Source organism: Balaenoptera physalus (genome assembly GCF_965194825.1).
Source record: "Balaenoptera physalus genome assembly, chromosome: 13".
In the NCBI taxonomy this organism is placed as follows: domain Eukaryota; kingdom Metazoa; phylum Chordata; class Mammalia; order Artiodactyla; family Balaenopteridae; genus Balaenoptera; species Balaenoptera physalus.
Window position 1 is genome coordinate 97,559,595 of NC_138892.1, and position 19,251 is coordinate 97,578,845.

The 19,251-nt window shown below is 45.2% G+C and overlaps 1 protein-coding gene and 1 pseudogene across 2 annotated transcripts in view; one reads left to right on the top strand and one right to left on the bottom strand.

Annotated features, from left to right (window-relative positions):
• Window positions 1-19,251, top strand: part of GRIN2B (glutamate ionotropic receptor NMDA type subunit 2B) — a 651,979-nt gene that overhangs the window by 571,893 nt on the left and 60,835 nt on the right. Inside the window, exons 10-12 of the mRNA XM_082421982.1 lie at window positions 17,297-17,499; window positions 18,233-18,404; window positions 18,897-19,050. Of these exons, the coding sequence (XP_082278108.1) occupies window positions 17,297-17,499; window positions 18,233-18,404; window positions 18,897-19,050 (529 nt within the window). The remainder of the gene's footprint in view (window positions 1-17,296; window positions 17,500-18,232; window positions 18,405-18,896; window positions 19,051-19,251) is intronic.
• LOC309641710 (small ribosomal subunit protein uS8 pseudogene) lies at window positions 3,661-16,916 on the bottom strand (annotated as a pseudogene). Its single transcript, XR_014268594.1, has 2 exons — window positions 16,726-16,916; window positions 3,661-8,636 (listed from the first exon to the last, which is right to left on the bottom strand). The product of XR_014268594.1 is annotated as a small ribosomal subunit protein uS8 pseudogene (transcript).

A 19,251-nucleotide genomic window follows, 5' to 3' on the forward strand; every position in this document is an offset into this window, starting at 1 on the left:
ATAAATTAATACCTTTAAACATCAAGGGTATTTTCTGCTTGATACCACCTTGACTTTGTGCAGGGAATAGTCAGTTTCAAGACATTTCCACACACACTATCACATTTGTCGTTCTTGAACCCCTTTGGGGGAGTTTTGGTAAATGTTGTCACCCTCATATTTTACAGATAGAGATTCAGGCTCAGGAAAGTAAGGGCCAAGTTCCCACAGCTGGTTAGAGCCAGAGGCTGAGCAAGTGTCCACACTTCTGGTCCAGTGCTCTTGCTTTGAGACCAGGTATCCCCCTGGCCTTCAGTGGATGACGTAAAACTAGATTATAAACACTGGAGAGAAAAGGAAAAGAGTTATACGAGATATCCCAAGAGCACCTTGTACAAGAAAACGGTAAGATACCACTGATATGAAAGGTGTTGAAATACCTATTAGAGAAGTATTATTTGATACATGGAAACATGATGACTGTTTAACTTCCGAATTTCCCTCACTGTCCCACCGGCTTTTGTTGGTTCGTGGGTAAATTGCTAGTCATAGTTATTAACTAATTCAACAACATTAATACTTACATTTGGACAATTTGTTATATACATTGGATTCTTCTACCAGCCCTGTGAGATTAGCAGAATTAGAATATACCTGTAAACATATATACATAACTTCCCACATTGCTGATAAAGAAACAGAGTCCAAGAGGTTAAGCGATTTGTCACATTCCCAGGACTTGTCAGGAGTAGGGCTGGGCCTGAAATCCAGGATTTCCATCTCTAGGTTTAGCACTATTTCAACAGTACTACAATTAAGAAGGACTTACGTGAGCACTGTACTTATTTATATTAAAGCACTCTAAAGGACTTTGTGCTATTTTGTCTTCTAATTCTATCTCCATGTGTCTTTCTGCTTGCTTCTATCTTCTTCATTGGTTTTGCTAGCTACACAGAGCCTTTTCCCGAGGTGGACATACTTCAGTTAACCTCTGCTATGTAACAACAACCCCAAAACCTAGTGACCTGAAACAACTACCATTTTATTACTCGTTATTCTTTGGGACAGTATGAGTTGGGATAAGCTGGGTGGTCCTTGGGTTGGTTTCACATGGGAACGCTCACCTGATGTAGTCATCCGGTGGCCCAACCAAGGGTGGGTAATCCATAATGGCCTCACTCGTGTGTCTAACTGTTGCTACTGGCTATCAGCTGGACCTTATCCTGCAGATTTGCTCATCCTCAGGGAGGCTGGCCCAAGTTTTTTCAGAGTTGTCGGCAACATGCCAAGAAGGCAAGGCCCTTTGCACTGTCAATCATCAAGTCTCTACATGTGTCACATTTTTTGCTGTCCTTTTGGTCAAAGCGAGTCACAAGGACATGGCTACTGAGACATTTGATTCACTGGGTACCACTAATATAATAAACTACCGTAAATGGGTGTAAAAAATAATACCCACCTTATAAGACTACAGTGAGAATTAAATTTGATAATTCACGTTCATTGCTTACCACAATCCCTAACACATAGTAAAATGCTCAATAAATATTAGTTAGTATTAGTAGTAGAATCACCGTTAGCCGTTATTAGCTGCCAAGAGCAGGTTCTCCTTTTGAAATCCCGTTCATTCATTTATTCAACTAACCTAGTAATACTGAGTGCCCATTGTGGTACTATTCTCTATGCTGAGCATTTGGGAAAAAAGAAATAATATTTAGTCTCTGCCATTGAGGAACTCATAGTCTACTGGAGCAGACCAGACACACAAGCAATTAAATATAGTGTCGTATGGCAAGTTCAGTGACGGAGATTTGCACAGGGTATTTGGGGAGTACCAAAGAGGGATACCTAACCCCTTAACCCAGCCTGGGGGTGTGGTGAGAAAAGGCTTCTTGATACCATATGAGCTGAATCCTGAGGGGGGAGTGGGTTTCATCCAGAAGAGCAGGCGTTTAAAATAGAGAATTACAGCATGAGTGAAGGCATTGGGTAAGAAAGAGAGTAGTGTGCTATTATCAGAGTGAAAGGCTAGGAAATCTGAAGAGATAACCCAAAAAGAAAGCGGGAAGGCAAGAAAGACAGAGAGAGAGAGAGAGAGAGAGGGAGAGGGAGGGAGGGTGGATAGGAACGGGAAAGATAAAGGGAAAGTATGGGGAACAAATGTGTCCTCTCCCAAGGAGGTTAGGTACTTTTCTGTAGGTGAATGAGGAGGCACTGACAGCCTTTGAGAAGAGTCGGGATGGGGTCAGATCTGTATTTTAAGAAACCTGGGGCCAAGAAGAGGATGAACTGGAGGAAGATAAGACTGGAGGGGGCCAGGGACCAGCTAGGAGTAATCCAGAAATCCAGGCAAGTGATAGACTATCTGAGAATGGAGGCCAGACTGAGATCCTTTCCTGCCATTTCCACCCTGCAAGGCTGGGGGAAGGCACTTCAGTGAGAAAAGGAATGACTTTAGATATCCTAGTTTGGGATAGCATAGTCCAGAATATTCTGGAAAAAAACTATTTTCTTCATACTTAATAAGTGTATGCCTGTCCACAAAATGGACCTGTTCTGGCTAAGGAGGGGTGGTAAACCCTGGACGGTCTTAAGAGTGTTCTTATTAGGAATTTATTCCTCTTTTGCACGTGGCCTTAGTGACGTGTGGGCCCTCTGTTCTATGAATGCTACAAGGGACCTTCTTGGACACACATCTTCACGATTTTTTCTTTTATCTGTGGTCTAGTCTTTTTAAATTTTAATGCGTTTTCAATGACTTTGATCTCTTCTATTTGTGTTCCCTTATTGCCTCAGTTATTTTTATGTGCCTTATCAATGTTTGTGCCTTGTTTCTTTTCACATATATTCACAACCTTATGCCTTGGATTTCCTGGGTGATCACGCTCTCAACTATGCTGCTTCACTGTCCCTGAAAACACATTCATAATCATCAGAGTTTACATTCAGATTTGTGGTCTGGAAAACATTGTCGTTACACTTATGCAATGTGTTCCTTTTCCAGAATCCCTCCCATTACTTTCCTTTTGGCTCTCATGTTCGAGCACCCCACAGTGCTGAAAGCAGCTCTCTGCAACCTCACCTGGGAAGGTCCTGCTTCAGTCCTGGGCATTTTTTCTAGCTTCTGAAGATTTGCACGAGAACCCGATTTTGCTTGTTTGGTGGGTTCACTCAGTGTGCAACATTTGCTTCATTTTTCTTAGTGTCCTGAGATGTACTTGATACAGGTGCTAACCTTATGTATCTAAGATTTATGGGTAGATTCTTGCATATTTTCAAATAACCTTGTCTTTAAATATTAAGTACATTTAAAATTCAGAGAGGGGGACTTCCCTGGTGGCACAGTGGTTAAGAATCCACCTGCCGATGCAGGGGACACGGGTTCGAGCCCTGGTCCAGGAAGATCCCACATGCTGCGGAGCATCTAAGCCCGTGCGCCACAACTACTGAGCCTACGCTCTAGAGCCTGCGAGCCACAACTTCTGAGCCCATACGACGCGACTACTGAAGCCCGTGTGCCTAGAGCCCGTGCTCTGCAACAGGAGAAGCCACCGCAATGAGAAGCCCGCACACCACAACGAAGAGTAGCCCCTGCTCTCTGCAATGAGAGAAAGCCCGTGCACAGCAACGAAGACCCAACGCAGTCAAAAATAAATAAATAAATAAATAAATTTTAAAAAATTAAGTGAAAGATCATGATGGACGATGTAATGAAACTCACCAGGAGGCCAAGGGCAGAGCAAGCAGGGAGGCAGCGGTTCAGTAAAGCATTATTTGAAGAGCAGTATAATCACATCTGGCTTCCAGAGGTCTCGCACAACGAGCTGGTGCTTTCGGGGTGGTGGCACTGCTTCCACTTAGTGTCTTTTGTCCTGCTGCTGCTCTGGGCCTCTAGGACATCTGATACTATGGCGGGCCCGAGGCACATGGGCTGCCTAAGGAGAACAGGGTGGGTGGGCTATTCTGGATCAGTACCATTTACTGAGCATCATTACTACATGCCTGATACGATTCTTATGTGTCTTTTATCCAATATTTGAGGCAACATAGAGGAGTGGCAAAAAGCAAAGACTCTGGTATTAGAATGTCTGGATTCAGATGTTGTTCCTACCACTTGCTTGGCTTTTGAAACCTCTATATAAGGATCTTATAAGAGCCTTCTTGTTATAAGCTCTTAATCCTGGAAAAGGATTTGTGGAAGGGGGCCATGGAGAGTAGAAAAGGAGATGGAGGGAATGGAAATAACGGGACCTGGCAGCAGAGTTTAGCATGTGGGCCAGTGGGTAAAAGGTACTTTGGTATACTTTGGACCTGCCAAGTGAGACTGGCTACAAGTGGAGACCCTGTGATTGTCCAGGTAACCCCTCCCCACCTCCCCAAGGCCTGGGGGCCAGAAGGGGATGCAGCCACAAGTCAGTGTGGGACTTGACAACAGGAACTCTGCTGATTGGCCCTGCCTACACCCCAGAACCTGAGAACTTGAGGGGAAGCCTCCTGCTTCTCCTTGATCCCATGCAGGGGGTGCTTATTTAGGAATGGCGGTGGGATCTGCCTGTCACTGGTGACGCAACCTACTTCCTGGCCCCTGAGATGTTCACAGAAAGTTGGTGATAAACACCAGCCACCGGCAGCATCATTTACTCAGTGCTCACCAAGTTCCGGGCATTTTGCAAAAGCATTTTAGATACATTATTTCATTTAATTTTCATCAAAACCTCATGAAGATAGTTATAGTTATTATCTATTGCCTTTTATAGATGAGATAAACAGTGCATTATGAGGACCGTTTTGATGATAAAGAATAAATATCCAACTTGAATGAACTTAAGCAAAAGGCAAATTTATTATAAGGATACTGGATTGTCTCACCAGAACCCACGATGGGAACATAGCTGAGCCTCCAGAACACTGATCCTCTCAGGCACCTTGCTCACTCTCTCACTGGGATGTGCTTTCCTCTGGCCACTGGCTTCATTCTTCTCTCTCCCTTGGCCAGTTTTCTCCTAGGGTGTGAAACATGGTGGCCCACAGCTTCTGGGTTTTTTTTTTCCTCTGAGGCATTTTATTTGCATGTATGTATTACATACATGCTAGAAAAAGAATCCAAGGATTTTCCTTCCTGTGTGTTTTCATCTTGCTTCTTCATGGTCCATGATGCCAGATGAGGTTATCAGTACAATGAAACCAGACTGATGGGATGGGAGCAGTTTATTCTGCCATTTTTCTAGATCTTTGAGTTGCACATCAAATCTAGAGTTGAGCACTCCACACTTATTTAGCCTGCCTGTGAGGTTCACAACAATCTTCCCCACCCTGTGATCATCGATGATTTCAAATTCGCCAGTGTAACCATGCTTCATCGTCACAGTTAGAAACCTGACAGTGACTTTGGAGCACGGCCTAATAAGAACCTGTCATTTGCCTCTCTTTCCGGCATTGTTGATACTCGTGAGAGCATCAGCCGGGACATTCATGGGCACCACTATGGCGGCACGGAAAGATGGCGGAAAGAGCTTCTGATTTTTACAGATGATAGCTTGTGCTACTGGGGAAAGACTGACTTAACACTCTTTGTTCCTAAGGCCAAAAATCCCAAGGATTTGACCCAACCGGTCAGGTGCCCTCCCCTCAACTGTAGCTGGGTCAGAGGATGGACTGGGAGATTTAATAACATGGCCATTCTCAGAGGACCATGTGGTTGGAATCGAGGAAGGGGCAGTTCACAAAAGGAGAGACCGAGCTAAGCAAGAGGGGTGGGGTAGAGAGTGAGTTAGGGGGTCAGGCAGAGGATGGCTGGTTGGTAGACAGAATAGCAGTTATCCACAACCCAGAACTTAAAAGGTTAGGTAGCCCCTGCCGAGTCACACGCAACCAAAGCCAGGACTCAGTTTAGGCCTTTCTGACTCAAAGCCCTGCATTTAACTAAGGTGACAAATTAGAATGAAGTAGTGGAGTGAGTGAATGTTTGAATGCACACATCCATACGTGCATGCGTGCATACAGTCACGCATACGTATGTAAATGCCAGTGAAGACCTTGCCAAGCCAGGGCTCAAGTCCAGGAAGTCACGTTCAGAACCTTCAGGCATTGTGCACTTGTGCTCTGTCCTTCCAGTTGGCAATCAGAGGATAAAGGTAGCAATGAGAAGGGAACTTGATGAGGAGCGATGTCCGTGACTAAAGCCTGTAGCCCAGTGCCCCGAAGCAGGTTGTAACACCACCCGCATCCATCAGTCAAGTCAGGCAGTCAGTCAGCATCCCAGCCCTGCCGAGCTGGGTTCTGGAGCAACCTAAGCTTACCTTGGGCGTGTTGCACACATGTCTAGAGCCCCATGATACAGGAGGAAGTTGACTCAGAGGAGGTGGGACCTGACTTGGTGCTGTTTAGTTCCAGAGGTCTCTGCCTGGTCCCACATGTCCCAGAGGAGATGGTTCAGGACTCAGTCTTGATGTTCAAGAAGAGGGCCTTTTCTGGAAAAAATTGGATCAGAGGACAAGGTAGATGGGGCTCCGCTCTCAGTAACTGAGCCCCTCTGAGGCCCAGAATGGACTCCGAGGATTGCTGTCCAAGGATGGGGAGTTGGCTTGGGAGGTTTCAAACCCTCGGGCCAGGAAGGCATCAGATACTCCAGGAAAACATGTTGAATCTTTCAGCTTAGTTGAGCCTGTTGAGCAAACTATTTACAATATGCTCTGACCTAAAAGAATTACTATGCTTTCTAAACTAGCCATCTTGCCCCAGGGAGGGGTTTATGGGAGAGGAACACCTGGCTTGGTGGCACTCGTTGGGTTCAAGGCCTTTGGTAAATCTTGAAGGGTCGTAGCAATTTTACTCTCGTGATATCTGTTTTTATTTGCGCCTGAATGAAAATATTGCGTGTAACCGGAAGAATGGCATGGAGTTTAGTCTGACATTTTGAAACAGATCGCGTTAAGGGTTTGAGAAGTTGGAGTTGGTTCTGGGAGGAAAGTAGGCACACTGAGAGTTGCTGTTGTTGGTAGTAGGAGTAACAGTAACAGCAAGGAGGGGAAGGAGGAGGAGAAAAAATAGCAAATACTGCTTGCATAAAACTACTGCGTGCCAGGCCCAGAGGTGAAATAACTCACCAAAGGTCACACAGTTTGTCTGTGCCCTGCCTCCTACTACTACCATCCTGCCTGTGCCCCCCACCCTCCATGGACTCCAGTTGACACTTGCTGTAAAGTCTTTAGACACAGCCATCCGTCCCAGCTTCTGGGAGGCTTAGGTGACTGCAGGGAGGCCGTGAAGCTGAAGCAGACCCTCTTCTCTCAGATCACGGCAGGGGAGGAGTAAAGAGGTCAGAAATATTCTCTTGGCAACATGGCACAGTGCAAGAAACACAGACTTCCAGAGTCAAACAGATCAGGGATGACGTCCTGGACCCTCAACGAGCCTCAGTTTCTCTGCCTCTACTGTGGGCATCACAGTACCCGCCTATTTGGGAGCTCGTGACAACGGAATGCCATCACTCTGTGTGAAGTGCCTGGCACAGGGCCTGACCCAGAATACACACGGTTACTCTAATATTATCGCATCTCTGCTCGTGGTGTTATCTGCGATGACCACAGCTGTTCTCTGGTGCCGAGGGAATCAGCACCTTCCATTCCCGGCCCCAGATTCTACCCCAGCTCGCCACTTCTCCATTCCTTCACTCTCCAGAGCAGGAGAGATGGAGGGAGGAACCATGGAGAACAGGGACCACACAGGGGGCGACGGGCAGTGGCAGCAGTGGGTCTGCACAACCCCCAGGGAGCCCCGGGCTCTCTCGGAGGGGCAGGGGTCAGCCAGGGATAGCAGATGAGGCCTGAGATGACAACTGACATCTCAGTGCCACTGGGAGACCCACACAGGTGCCAGGCAAGAGTGGCTGGATGGGTCTCCCTTCGGCGTGTGTGCCCAGAGCCACCGGCCCCCAGCTTAGTACGTGTCAAGGCAGTAAAGGGTCAAGGCAGCACGGATCAAATTTGAATATGGAAATTATTTTCTAACACATTTTTCAAAACACTAGCTTTCCAAATCTAGACATCACCGAGTGTGCACGTGATTAGGGGAACGAGCGCAGCAGATGTGCCGTTGTACGTGCAGCCATCCACGTGGAACTGAGTCCGCCCAGGGCACTCTATAATCTAGAGGCAGAATTGAGAGAGGCAGTGTGAGGCAGCCCTTACCTACTACAGCCTTTCCGTGGAAGAGCACTGGACTGATATCTAGCACTGGAGGCTTTCTGAGGGTATATGAAGTATTTGTCCCCCAGTGACACATCAGTCAATAATTTACCGAGAACACACTTGTTTCAAGCCCGTACAGGGACAGAAAGAGGTAAGTAATATAGTCTCTGCCCTCGAGTGCTTAAAGTCACATTCAGAGACAGAGATTTTAATGTAATAGCGCAAGGGAGCAGTTGACCCACAAAATGATTACGGAAGATCAAACAGAGCTTCTTCTCTGGCTGGGGATGGAGAAGCACGGCATCATGGTGGTGCTGAGGCCTGAGGAGGGCTGCGAAGGATGCAGAGCACTTGAGAAACGTGGGAGGGGCTGGTGGAGAGAAGACCGTGCAGCCCAGAAAACGAAGCTGCACGTCGACCACACATAGCGTAGACAAAGCTCCGTGCAAAGAGTAAGAACAAAGAACACTGTGGGAAGACATAGAAAACAAACTTATGGTTACCAAAGGGGAGAGGGAGGGAAGAAGGGACAAATAAGGGGTATGGGATGAACAGATACAGACTACTCTACATAAAATAGATAAGCAACAAGGATTTACTGTATAGCACAGGGAATTATATTCAACATCTTGTAATAACCTATAATGGAATATAATCTAAGAAAAACCAACTGAGTTACTTAGCTGTACACTTGAAAATGGACACAATATTGTAAATCAACAATGCTTAAAAATAAATAAATAAATAATAGTAAAGACCAAAATATTACAGAGACAAAGCCAAATACATCACGTCAATTAATATAAATGAGCAAAATTTAGGTATTAAGACAAAAAGACTTTCAGGTTGGTTTACAGAGCAAAAGCCAACCGCATGCTATACTCTAGAGACACATCTAAAACAAATTTAGTACTTTTATACTTCTTCCCATTCCCTGACTCTTAGTACATGCTATTTTATTTTCCATTGTCAAGGTTTATAACACACACATTTCATTGTATAACCTTAGTTTTTCTAGTGTTTATTCCTAGCTCTACATTTAAATTAGTATTGTAAATAACACTGCCAAACATTAAAATAAGGAATGCTATGAGAGTGGGATAGATCTTTTTTTTCAAGTAAGGGTGGGAAATCAAGCGTTCTGTATAAAAAGAGACATATTTTACTTTGACAGAAAGAAGTAAAAGTAAAATCTTGTGCATGAAAAAATACCAAAAACAGTCAGAAGACAAATCTTAGAGTAGAAAAATATTTCAAGCACATCTGACAGATAAAGGGTTACTATCATACTCTACCAGGAACTTCCTACAAGTAGATAGGAAAGACCGACAACGCAACAGAAAATGGGTGAAGGGTGTGACTGGAGGGTAAAAGAAAGAAATCAAAATGACTAACAGACGTGCAAGGGTGCTCTGGTTTACCACGAGTCCAGGAGATGAAAATTAGCGCAATTACATACCATGTTTTATTCTTCAGATTGGCGAACTTTTAATAGGGGTAACAACCTAGTGCTGGTGAGAATGTGAGTAAGGCGCATTCTTGTGCTTTGCTGATGGGAATTTCAGTTACTCTAAACCTTTGGTAAAGTAGTCTGGCAACATCAAGGACATTTGAAAACACAAATATCGGGCTTCCCTGGTGGCGCAGCGGTTGAGAATCTGCCTGCCGATGCAGGGCACACGGGTTCGAGCCCGGGTCCGGGAAGATCCCACATGCCGCGGAGCAACTGGGCCCGTGAGCCACAACTACTGAGCCTGCGCGTCTGGAGCCTGTGCTCCGCAACAAGAGAGGCCGCGATAGTGAGAGGCCCGCGCACCGCGATGAAGAGTGGCCCCCGCTTGCCGCAACTAGAGAAAAGCCCTCGCACAGAAACGAAGACCCAACACAGCCATAAATAAATAAGTAAATAAATAAATAAACCGAAAGTTGAAAACACAAATATCCTTTCATTCTACTTTTGTATTATTGGTAATTGATGCTTTGGAAATACCAAGTTATGTATTCAATAGTATGCGTTTTTGTTAAATTTGGGGGGAACATCCTAAATGTTTATCAATAGGGATATGACTGAATAAATTAGGATGAAGTCATTATTAGGAAGTACTATGCAGCTATTAAAAGGACTCAAGTCTGCCATCTATTGAGTTGGAAGGAAGCCCATGATGTATAATTAAGTGGGAAAAGCACGTTTGCAGAGACACGCATACTATGACCTGGTGTCATACATACATACATACATACATACATACCTCACACATACACATCCGACTTTGGAAAAACACCTTCATACATACATACGTACTCACAGATGTATTTTGTATGAATAGAGAATGGATGGTCATACACCAGAATATTTACTTGCTTATGAGGAATGGAGGGGAGGGATGGATGCAGAAAAATAAAGATTGAACAAAATGAAGTGTTATCAGACACTTAACCTTTGAAAATCCTCAGGGCTGAGATGTGTAGCTTTGGGGGAGGAGAAATAGGAGTGCCCTGCTCTCCTCAGATTTCTGTTCTATTAGGAGTCTCAGGCCTGCCCCAGGGCATGCCCCACACATGACAGCTGCCTGCTTGACGCCACTTTGGGACGGGATGGGGTGCAGATCGGGGCTGCCTGGCAGAGACTGCTGGTCCCTTCGGCTTGCTCAGGGAAATTACATGTAGTTTTCAATTTTGCATTCTAACAGTCAGACGAAGGCGTCAAATAAGCAGCAAGTGTTTAGTGTTAGATCCAGATGTCATCTCCAGCAAGAAACAACAATGCTTTGACTTGGGGAAAATAACCTTTGACGCCTAAAGAGGCTCTACTAAGGGCTTTCATTCCAGCATCTTGAGAGATGACTTTGCCTGCAGATGAGAGAGGCTGCCCGGGGAGAGCAATGCCCTCTGCTCTCTGGGCAAGGACTGCAGTGGCCTTCACAGAAGCCATGCCCTGCCTGGGCTCCTCTCTTTCTCCCCGAGGACACGCTCACCAAGGGGACAGATTCGGGGGCTTCCAGAAGGAGTGCCGCCCCTGTGTGTCCCAGCGTGCTGTTGGGTGCCAGCTTCACTGCCGGCGGTGGAGGAAATCTGTTAGCAGAAGGAAGACTTTGACGTCTCCCATCACCACAGATTGCTTCTAGAATTTTCCTAAGGGAAAGCTTATGGAGTAACACGCTGTAGGTTTGTGAGGTAGACTTCCTTCTGAGGAGAAATCCCCAGCTGAACAGGTGTTCAGCTTGTACTGAGAGAAGCAACCAGAAACCCTCAAAATGACTCCATGTTTTCCTGAGAAAACTAATCAGAGATTTTTTTTTTTTCTTGAGAAAGATGATTTCAGGTCTCAAGAGATCTTCTGAAATCTTAGTGTGGCAGGGAACTGCATTTTTTACAGACAGATGTTGTTGTTAAATGTGCTTCTGGAGATGTTTGTTTAGCGCTTTCCTCTGAGGAATTCAGAGTGCTTTACAGACATTTTCTTCATTATTTCTTAAGGTTCTTTTCTTCCTCCTGAACATATTTTACTCTCGACTATAAATTTTTCATTCAGTTTTTCTCACTGGATTTTTCCTGAAATATTTCCTGTTAACCTCATTTCCTCCTACTCTGCATATCCAATATGATATACTAATGCCAGTTCAGACACCTTAGAAAAGAATTCAAGATTTTTCCTTTCAGAATCTCAGGCTTCTCTTTCTCTATTTACTTTTACAAACTTTCCCATTTTTAATACTTTCACCATACTTTTTCCCCCTTAAAAGAAGAATTGCTTGAAACATACCTTGTTCTTCCACATAAATAGCCCCTATTTTATTTAATTTTAGTTGTTTACTTATTTCTAACTGTCTTGCTTCACAAGAAGCTGAAGTAGTTAATTTGTGTTAACTAAACACATTCTTTAACATAAGCACTGTGTAGTGGCATTGCAAATCTGATATTCATAGCAGAGTTGTGTTGGGTTTTTTTCAAACCTGTTTCTCCTTTCAGTCCTGAAGGAATTTGTTAACTTTCTTTCTCACTGTAATCATCCTTGAAGAAACAACAACAACAACAAAAAGAAACCAGACTTTAAGACAAGCTAATCTTTTGTAGAATCAGATCAGATACTTCCCTCCCTTTAGGAAATAACCTCTAAGAACACCTTTTTACTGGGCTCTCATCAGATGGAAATGTAGTAGGGAGCCTGTGTCCTAAAGATCATGAAATTATGTAGAAGACACCTTAGCAATCACTCCCTATTTTACAGATGTGGAAACTGAGGCTCAGAGAATTATAGATATTTGTCTGCAGTCACAGAAATACTTAGAGACACATTCAGAATTTAGTTTAGGAAGGACTTCCCTGGCGGTCCAGGGGTTAAGACTCTGTGCTTCCAATGCAGGGGGCATGGGTTCGATCCCTGGTCGGGGAACTAAGATCCCACATGCCCTCACCCCAAGGTGAGGCAAAAAAAAAAAAAAAACTTACTATCCCACATATATTAAAAGGATAAAAAATGAATCAAAACAAAGAATTTCGTTTAGGAGACAAGACATCTAAAAAGTCACGAAATAAGGGAGTAAAGAGCATGAAATAATGAATGATTTGGTTATTCTGGGCAGTGGTGATCTGGTAAATGTTTAACTGCTGGGGGCAGGGCTGGGCAGAGGCAGCCCTGATTTCATGGTGCCCACGACGAGTTTCAAACTACCAACCTGAAGCCGTCGAACAAGCAGTTGGGAACAGATTTATACAATCTAGCTGGCTGTCAAGAGTAACAGAGATCTTCTGGCTGGACGGGGCAGGTCTCTAAGGAAGAGAACTAAGCTAGACCGGTTCTCCCCACACATGAAGGACCATCCTTGGTCTTTCCATGCAGCAGCTGCAGGACTCTGCAACTTTGCTCTTGCCTCAGCAGATAAACCACTCTTCACCTCCTGAGCTATCACTTCCATTTCAAGGCCCAGCTTAAAAAAGGGTCCCAGTCAAGCTTTTCCCTGTCGCTTTCAGAAATAGTCACTTCAGGGCTTCCCTGGTGGTGCAGTGGTTGAGAGTCCGCCTGCCAATGCAGGGGACACGGGTTCGAGCCCTGGTCTGGGAAGATCCCACATGCCGCGGAGCAACTGGGCCCGTGAGCCACAACTACTGAGCCTGCGTGTCTGGAGCCTGTGCTCCGCAACAAGAGAGGCCGTGACAGTGAGAGGCCCACGCACAGCGATGAAGAGTGGCCCCCGCTTGCCACAACTAGAGAAAGCCCTCGCACAGAAACAAAGACCCAACACAGCCATAAATAAATAAATAAATAAATTTATAAAAAAAAAAAAAAAAGAAAAGAAATGCAAATTCTTAAAAAAAAAAAAAAAAAGAAATAGTCACTTCTACTCTGAATCCGAATAATTCTTTAGACCTTTTTTTTTTTTTAAATCTATTTATTTATTTATTTATTTATTTATTTTTTATTTTTAGCTGTGTTGGGTCTTTTTTGCTGCGCGCAGGCTTTCTCTAGTTGCGGCGAGCAGGGGCTTCTCATTGTGGTGGCTTCTCTTGTTGTGGAGCACAGGCTCTAGGCGCGGGACTTCAGTAGTTGCGGCTCTTGGGCTCAGTAGTTGTGGCTCACGGGCTTAGTTGCTCCGTGGCATGTGGGATCTTCCCGGACCAGGGATCGAACCCGTGTCCACTGCATTGGCAGGCGGATTCTTAACCACTGCACCACCAGGGAAGCCCTCTTTAGACCTTTTATTAGGGTAATGACCAAAGCCTGACTTGATATTACTGTCAATAGACAGCGTCTTTCCCCAGGGGACTGTCCTTGGAGGACAGGGACCGTGTCTTACTCCTTCATTATTATCCGAGAATCAGTGCAGGATGGTGGGTGGGAGCCCAAGCTCTGGAGCCAGACTGGTCAGCTTCAGATCCAGACACTGTGCTCACTTAACCTTGAGACCACGAGCAAGTCATCAGACCCCTCTGTTCACACCTGCAAAATGAGACATTAAATAACAGCCTCACTCTGACGATGCGTGAGATTCCTGGATGTGTTTGGTGCTTAGCACATACTAAGCCCTTAGTAAATGTTGCCTGGTATTGTTTTCTCTAGCACACAGCCCAGCGCCTGGCACAGAACTGATGTGCAGTTGATGTTGGTTGCATTTCGTCGAAGTGAAGCGAGAATGTGATCCAGCTATCTTGACAGGAAGTTAATAGAGAGTGCTGGAGGAGACCTCATGAACAGATTATTGCTGGGGAAATGAGGATGAGATAGTAAATAAAAGTCAGTTGATCATAGGATTATAGGATCAGAACGAAGCTTTCCAGCTGTGGTATGATGAGCACAGAGCAGGGTGGGATCATCCGTAGCCCCCCCCCCTCAGTGAGCTGGACGCCGTAAGTTTGTAAACATACCATTTGTCATCGCAATGGCTTGTGTAGACTGCTGTTCCTTGAAATATCTCCTTTTCAGTATTGTGCAGTTGCTTTTAAAAAACCTAAATGCTAGACATTAAGTATAAATACTGTTGAATTTTATTCCGTTCAGTCCATTATTCCAGTGAATTCATATGGCCTCCAACCTTGATCCTGCATTGCAGTATGTCGTCTGTCCTTTCTGGTTTGTGTTATCTGCAGTTTGGTGAGCATGACTTCTGTTTTGTTTTCTGAAACACTACACAGGCCACTTCTAAAAAGAGTCCCTGACATGTCACTAGAGACCTTTTTCTGTGTTGGCATTAATTCGTTAAACAATCTTTTTATTTTTTTTTTTGGATATGGATTTTAGACTCCTTTCCAATCTATCAAGTATACAAGGATCTATATTATATTCCCTCTTGTTCACAAGTTTCATGAAAAAACTTTGCCAACATGCTATGTCTGCAGCATTTTTGTTTCACAGATACAGTGAGACTATCAGAGAAGAAAATACAGCCAGCTTGTTGAAACCTGTTCCTGATTAACCTATGTTGACTTCCAAAACTGACAGCTTCCTTTTCCAACTTTAATAAAGGATGCGTGTTTCAAAATAGTGAAGTTAACTGTATCAAGGTAGATTAGGCTCAATGCACAAATCTTGACCATCTAGGTGAGAAGTTTGGACACAATCCTGAGGGTGGTAGGAAGTTGTTGAAATTTTTGAATAGAAATTATACGATGAAGTGATGTTTTGAGAAGAGCCATCTGGCAGCAGTGTCCACAGTGGACTCTAGGGGAAACCTTATGTGAAGTTTGAAATTGCCTGCAGTAATCCCAGGATGGGCTGCTGGACCACTGGGCTAAGCTAGTAGCAGTAAAGATGGAAGAGCATACGTTTGGATTAAAGGAAAAAACTCAGAGAGAGAGAGACCACTGGGGGGACATGATAGCAGTGAAGAAAAGAAAAATAGGTACCTTAGGGCTTCCCAGTCCTTTTCACATAATGGAACGTGCAGAAAATATCGGTTTGGCCACTGGGGTAACTAGGGCCGCTTGGAGATGGACATGACCCAGTGTCATGGGCTCCCATGGCCGGGTCTTCCCTTCCCCAAGCCCCACCTCCCCCAAATCACAGGCAGAAGACATTAAGATCTCCACATGGCTGGGGAGCTCTTTGGACATTTTTGTTTTAGAAATGAGTAGTCTTAGTAATGTGAAGAAAAATAGACTTGTACCGAAATCAGGACCAACAGTACGGAAGAGACTATACATGTAAAGGGAAGCAAATGTCTGCTTCAGTGCATAATTCCGAGCACAGAAGTGACATATGGCTACACACTTGGAAGAAAACTAGCATCAGGGTTAATGCCAAACGAAAGAGCCCAGGCCACCGAGCCCCTGCCCGTGTTACAGTGACGCACGGGAACAAAGGCAGTGGCTGTACAGGCCTAATTTGGGCATGGAAGTAGGCAACACCTACCAAACAGGTTGGGGGGAGGTATAAACCACACCAAGGGAGGCACTAGGTGGAAACTTAGGTGTAGACAAAAGCAGTAGCAAAGGAGTGAATTTTGGTTTTGTATTAATACGGAAATCTAAGCCATTTGCTTGAAAATTTATGACATACTGCCCATTTGTTGCTCCTTGTTGGTTTTCGTAGTTCATAAATTAAGTCGTTTCGTAGTCCTGGTGCCTCACCTGTGCTACTAATTTGTTTCGCTGCATAGAGGAAAGAAAATGCAGGAACTTGCCATCGCTAATTCCTGGTGATAACTGAAGATGTTTGGTTATAGAAAGTTAAAAGGCGTTCCCTCTTTCTTCAATAAACTCAATGACAGGGTGAGAGCAAGAACCTACCAACAAGGCGTGCAGATTCTATTATAGAAACAGGAACGAATGGCTCTTTTAAAAAAGAATGGAACCCACACATTTCTCGCGATGATTGGCAGCAGGGCCACCACGTGCGTGATGCCAGGGGCGCCCGCCTTTCACACTGGAGTACGTGAAGTGGAGGCACACAGCCCATGTGGCCACGTGTGGCAGCTCACAGAGAGACCACTCTGATCCCCACCCCCGGGGCGCCCACCCAGCCCACAGGTGCGTATCCGCGCTGACCTGTGACGTTCATCACCCCCTCGACCACACTCCCTTCCCCAGCCCAGCTGTGCTCTATTCTTTCATCCTGACTCACCATTTTATTCCAATTCACATGCACCCAGTTCTCCACGTGGCTTCCCACTAGACCTCTGGCACGAGCCAAAGCACATCCTCTGGCTCATTTGCTCCAGTCGCTCTGTTGACCTTTCCAAAGCTATTTGCTGCTCTCACCGTCCTGCTCCTTGTTACGGTTAAGGAGAAAACACCAATAGGCACTCAAGGCAGGAAGCTCTGGCCTCCTCCCAGCACTGGGACAGGCTTCAGTTTTAGCACTTACCACACGGTGCTGTAAACATTTGCTTACATTTCTGACTCCTTCACTCAGTGTGAACTTGACAAAAGGGCAGAAAGATGCTTCTTTAAGCCACGAGGTTTAGCAGAGTGCCGGGCACATGTTTGGTAAGTGGGTGAGTAGATGAAGAGCCTACCTTTCTTAGATTTGGACACAGTAGTCTCATCCTGAGCATGTGGTCTAAGGAGGATTCGTCTCTATTGTGGACAGTGCCTGCATCTTTGGACTTCGTTTAACAGCTTCCCAGGGGATGCCAGGAGAAGCGGCTCTGTCTCCGCCAGTGGTTTCTGAGTGCTTGTTTATCCCTGTGCAGGTGGGGAAGTGGAAAGACAAGTCCCTGCAGATGAAGTACTACGTATGGCCCCGAATGTGTCCTGAGACGGAAGAGCAGGAGGACGACCATCTGAGCATCGTAACGCTGGAGGAGGCCCCGTTCGTCATTGTGGAAAGCGTGGACCCTCTGAGTGGAACTTGCATGAGGAACACGGTGCCCTGCCAAAAGCGCATCATCTCTGAGTACGTGGCCTGGGAAAGTCAGATTTGCCCCAGCTGTCAGCACCTGGCTGGGATCCGAGGCACAGAATGAATTGGGCACCATATCTGAATTTCATTACTGTTGAGCAGTGGAGTTTCTGGCAGCCCTGTGGTCTGGCATCTGGTTCTGTCCAGATCATGACCCGGGAGAATTAACTATGTTATCGTTCCTGGGGCCTCGCGTGGTCTCAGTGACCAGGACCTCAAGTTCGTGGAGATTTAAGTTTACATTGGTGTTGAAACATGTTATCTGAGGCCAGCATGTCTTTAGAAACATTTTTGGAAATAGATAAAATTAATCTATGCTGATAGAAGTCAGGATAATGGTTCTTTTTGGTGAGGGAGGGAAGGGCCTGGAAGGGAGAACAAGAGGCCTCTAAGGTGCTGGTAACTCTTCTGTATCTGAATTTGGGTTTTCTGGCTAAATGGGTGGGTTCAGTGTATGAAAATTCATCCAGCTGAACCCTTAGGATATGTGCACTTTCCTGATATATATTATACCTCAAAGGAGCATTTAAAATTATGAGAAAACATGGTCCAATATGATGAGGTAATGAGATTATTGCAGTTCTGTGGTCTGATTTATGTCCTCACCCGGGCCTGACATAAATTGTGCTGAGCTGTGAAGGAGGGCCTGCTTTGTGGTTGGCAAGGGTAGTATTTTGCCTCTTGTATAAAAGCCTTGTTTTTGTTTTTTCTTTCTTTACCTGGTTAGAAATAAAACAGATGAGGAGCCAGGTTACATCAAAAAATGCTGCAAGGGGTTCTGTATTGACATCCTTAAGAAAATTTCTAAATCTGTGAAGTTCACCTATGATCTTTATCTGGTTACCAATGGCAAGCATGGGAAGAAAATCAATGGAACCTGGAATGGTATGATTGGAGAGGTAAGTGTCAAGAATTAAGGGCCATTTTTGTCTTTCATTTATTTTGTTTCATTTAAATATTTTTAAAATGCTCATTTTATAAATTTTAGAAAATATAAAATAGTACAGCTGACTCTTGAACAACATGGGTTTGAACTATGTGGTCCATTTATAAGCAGATTTTTCTCAATAAGTATATGTTCGGCCCTCCTTACCTGTGGGTTTTGCATCTGTGGATTCAGCCAACTGCGGATCCTGTACTATGTCTACAATCTTCAGTTGGTGGAATCCGCGGATAAGAAGGGCTGACTTTGGGACTTAAGCGTCCTCAGGTGTTGGTATCCACGGCAGGTCCAGGAACCAATCCCCCGCGGATACCGAGGGAAGGCTGTAAATGAAATGTACTGTTCCCACTATACAAAGGAAAGCACTTTAGGGCCCCAAATATTTTCTGCACGGTGGCCCCTTGCCTTCCTGGATGCCCTAACTGGAGTCTTGCGTCTTTCTCCCCAGGTGGTCATGAAGAGGGCCTACATGGCAGTGGGGTCGCTGACCATCAACGAGGAGCGGTCGGAGGTGGTCGACTTCTCCGTGCCCTTCATAGAGACTGGCATCAGTGTCATGGTGTCACGCAGCAATGGGACCGTCTCACCTTCTGCCTTCTTAGGTGAGTGATGGGCTTGCAGGCATGAAGGATATGGACACAGGGACAGATAGAGGGAATGAGGAACAGGTGCAGGTGCTCGTGGCCAGGCTCTCTCAGCCAGGAGCTGATTTTTCAGGAGCTTCCCTCAGCCAGGGATTTCATTTTGGGGACCTCAGAATTGATCATTCTCCAACATGAAAACTGCAGAATACCCTCAAAAAT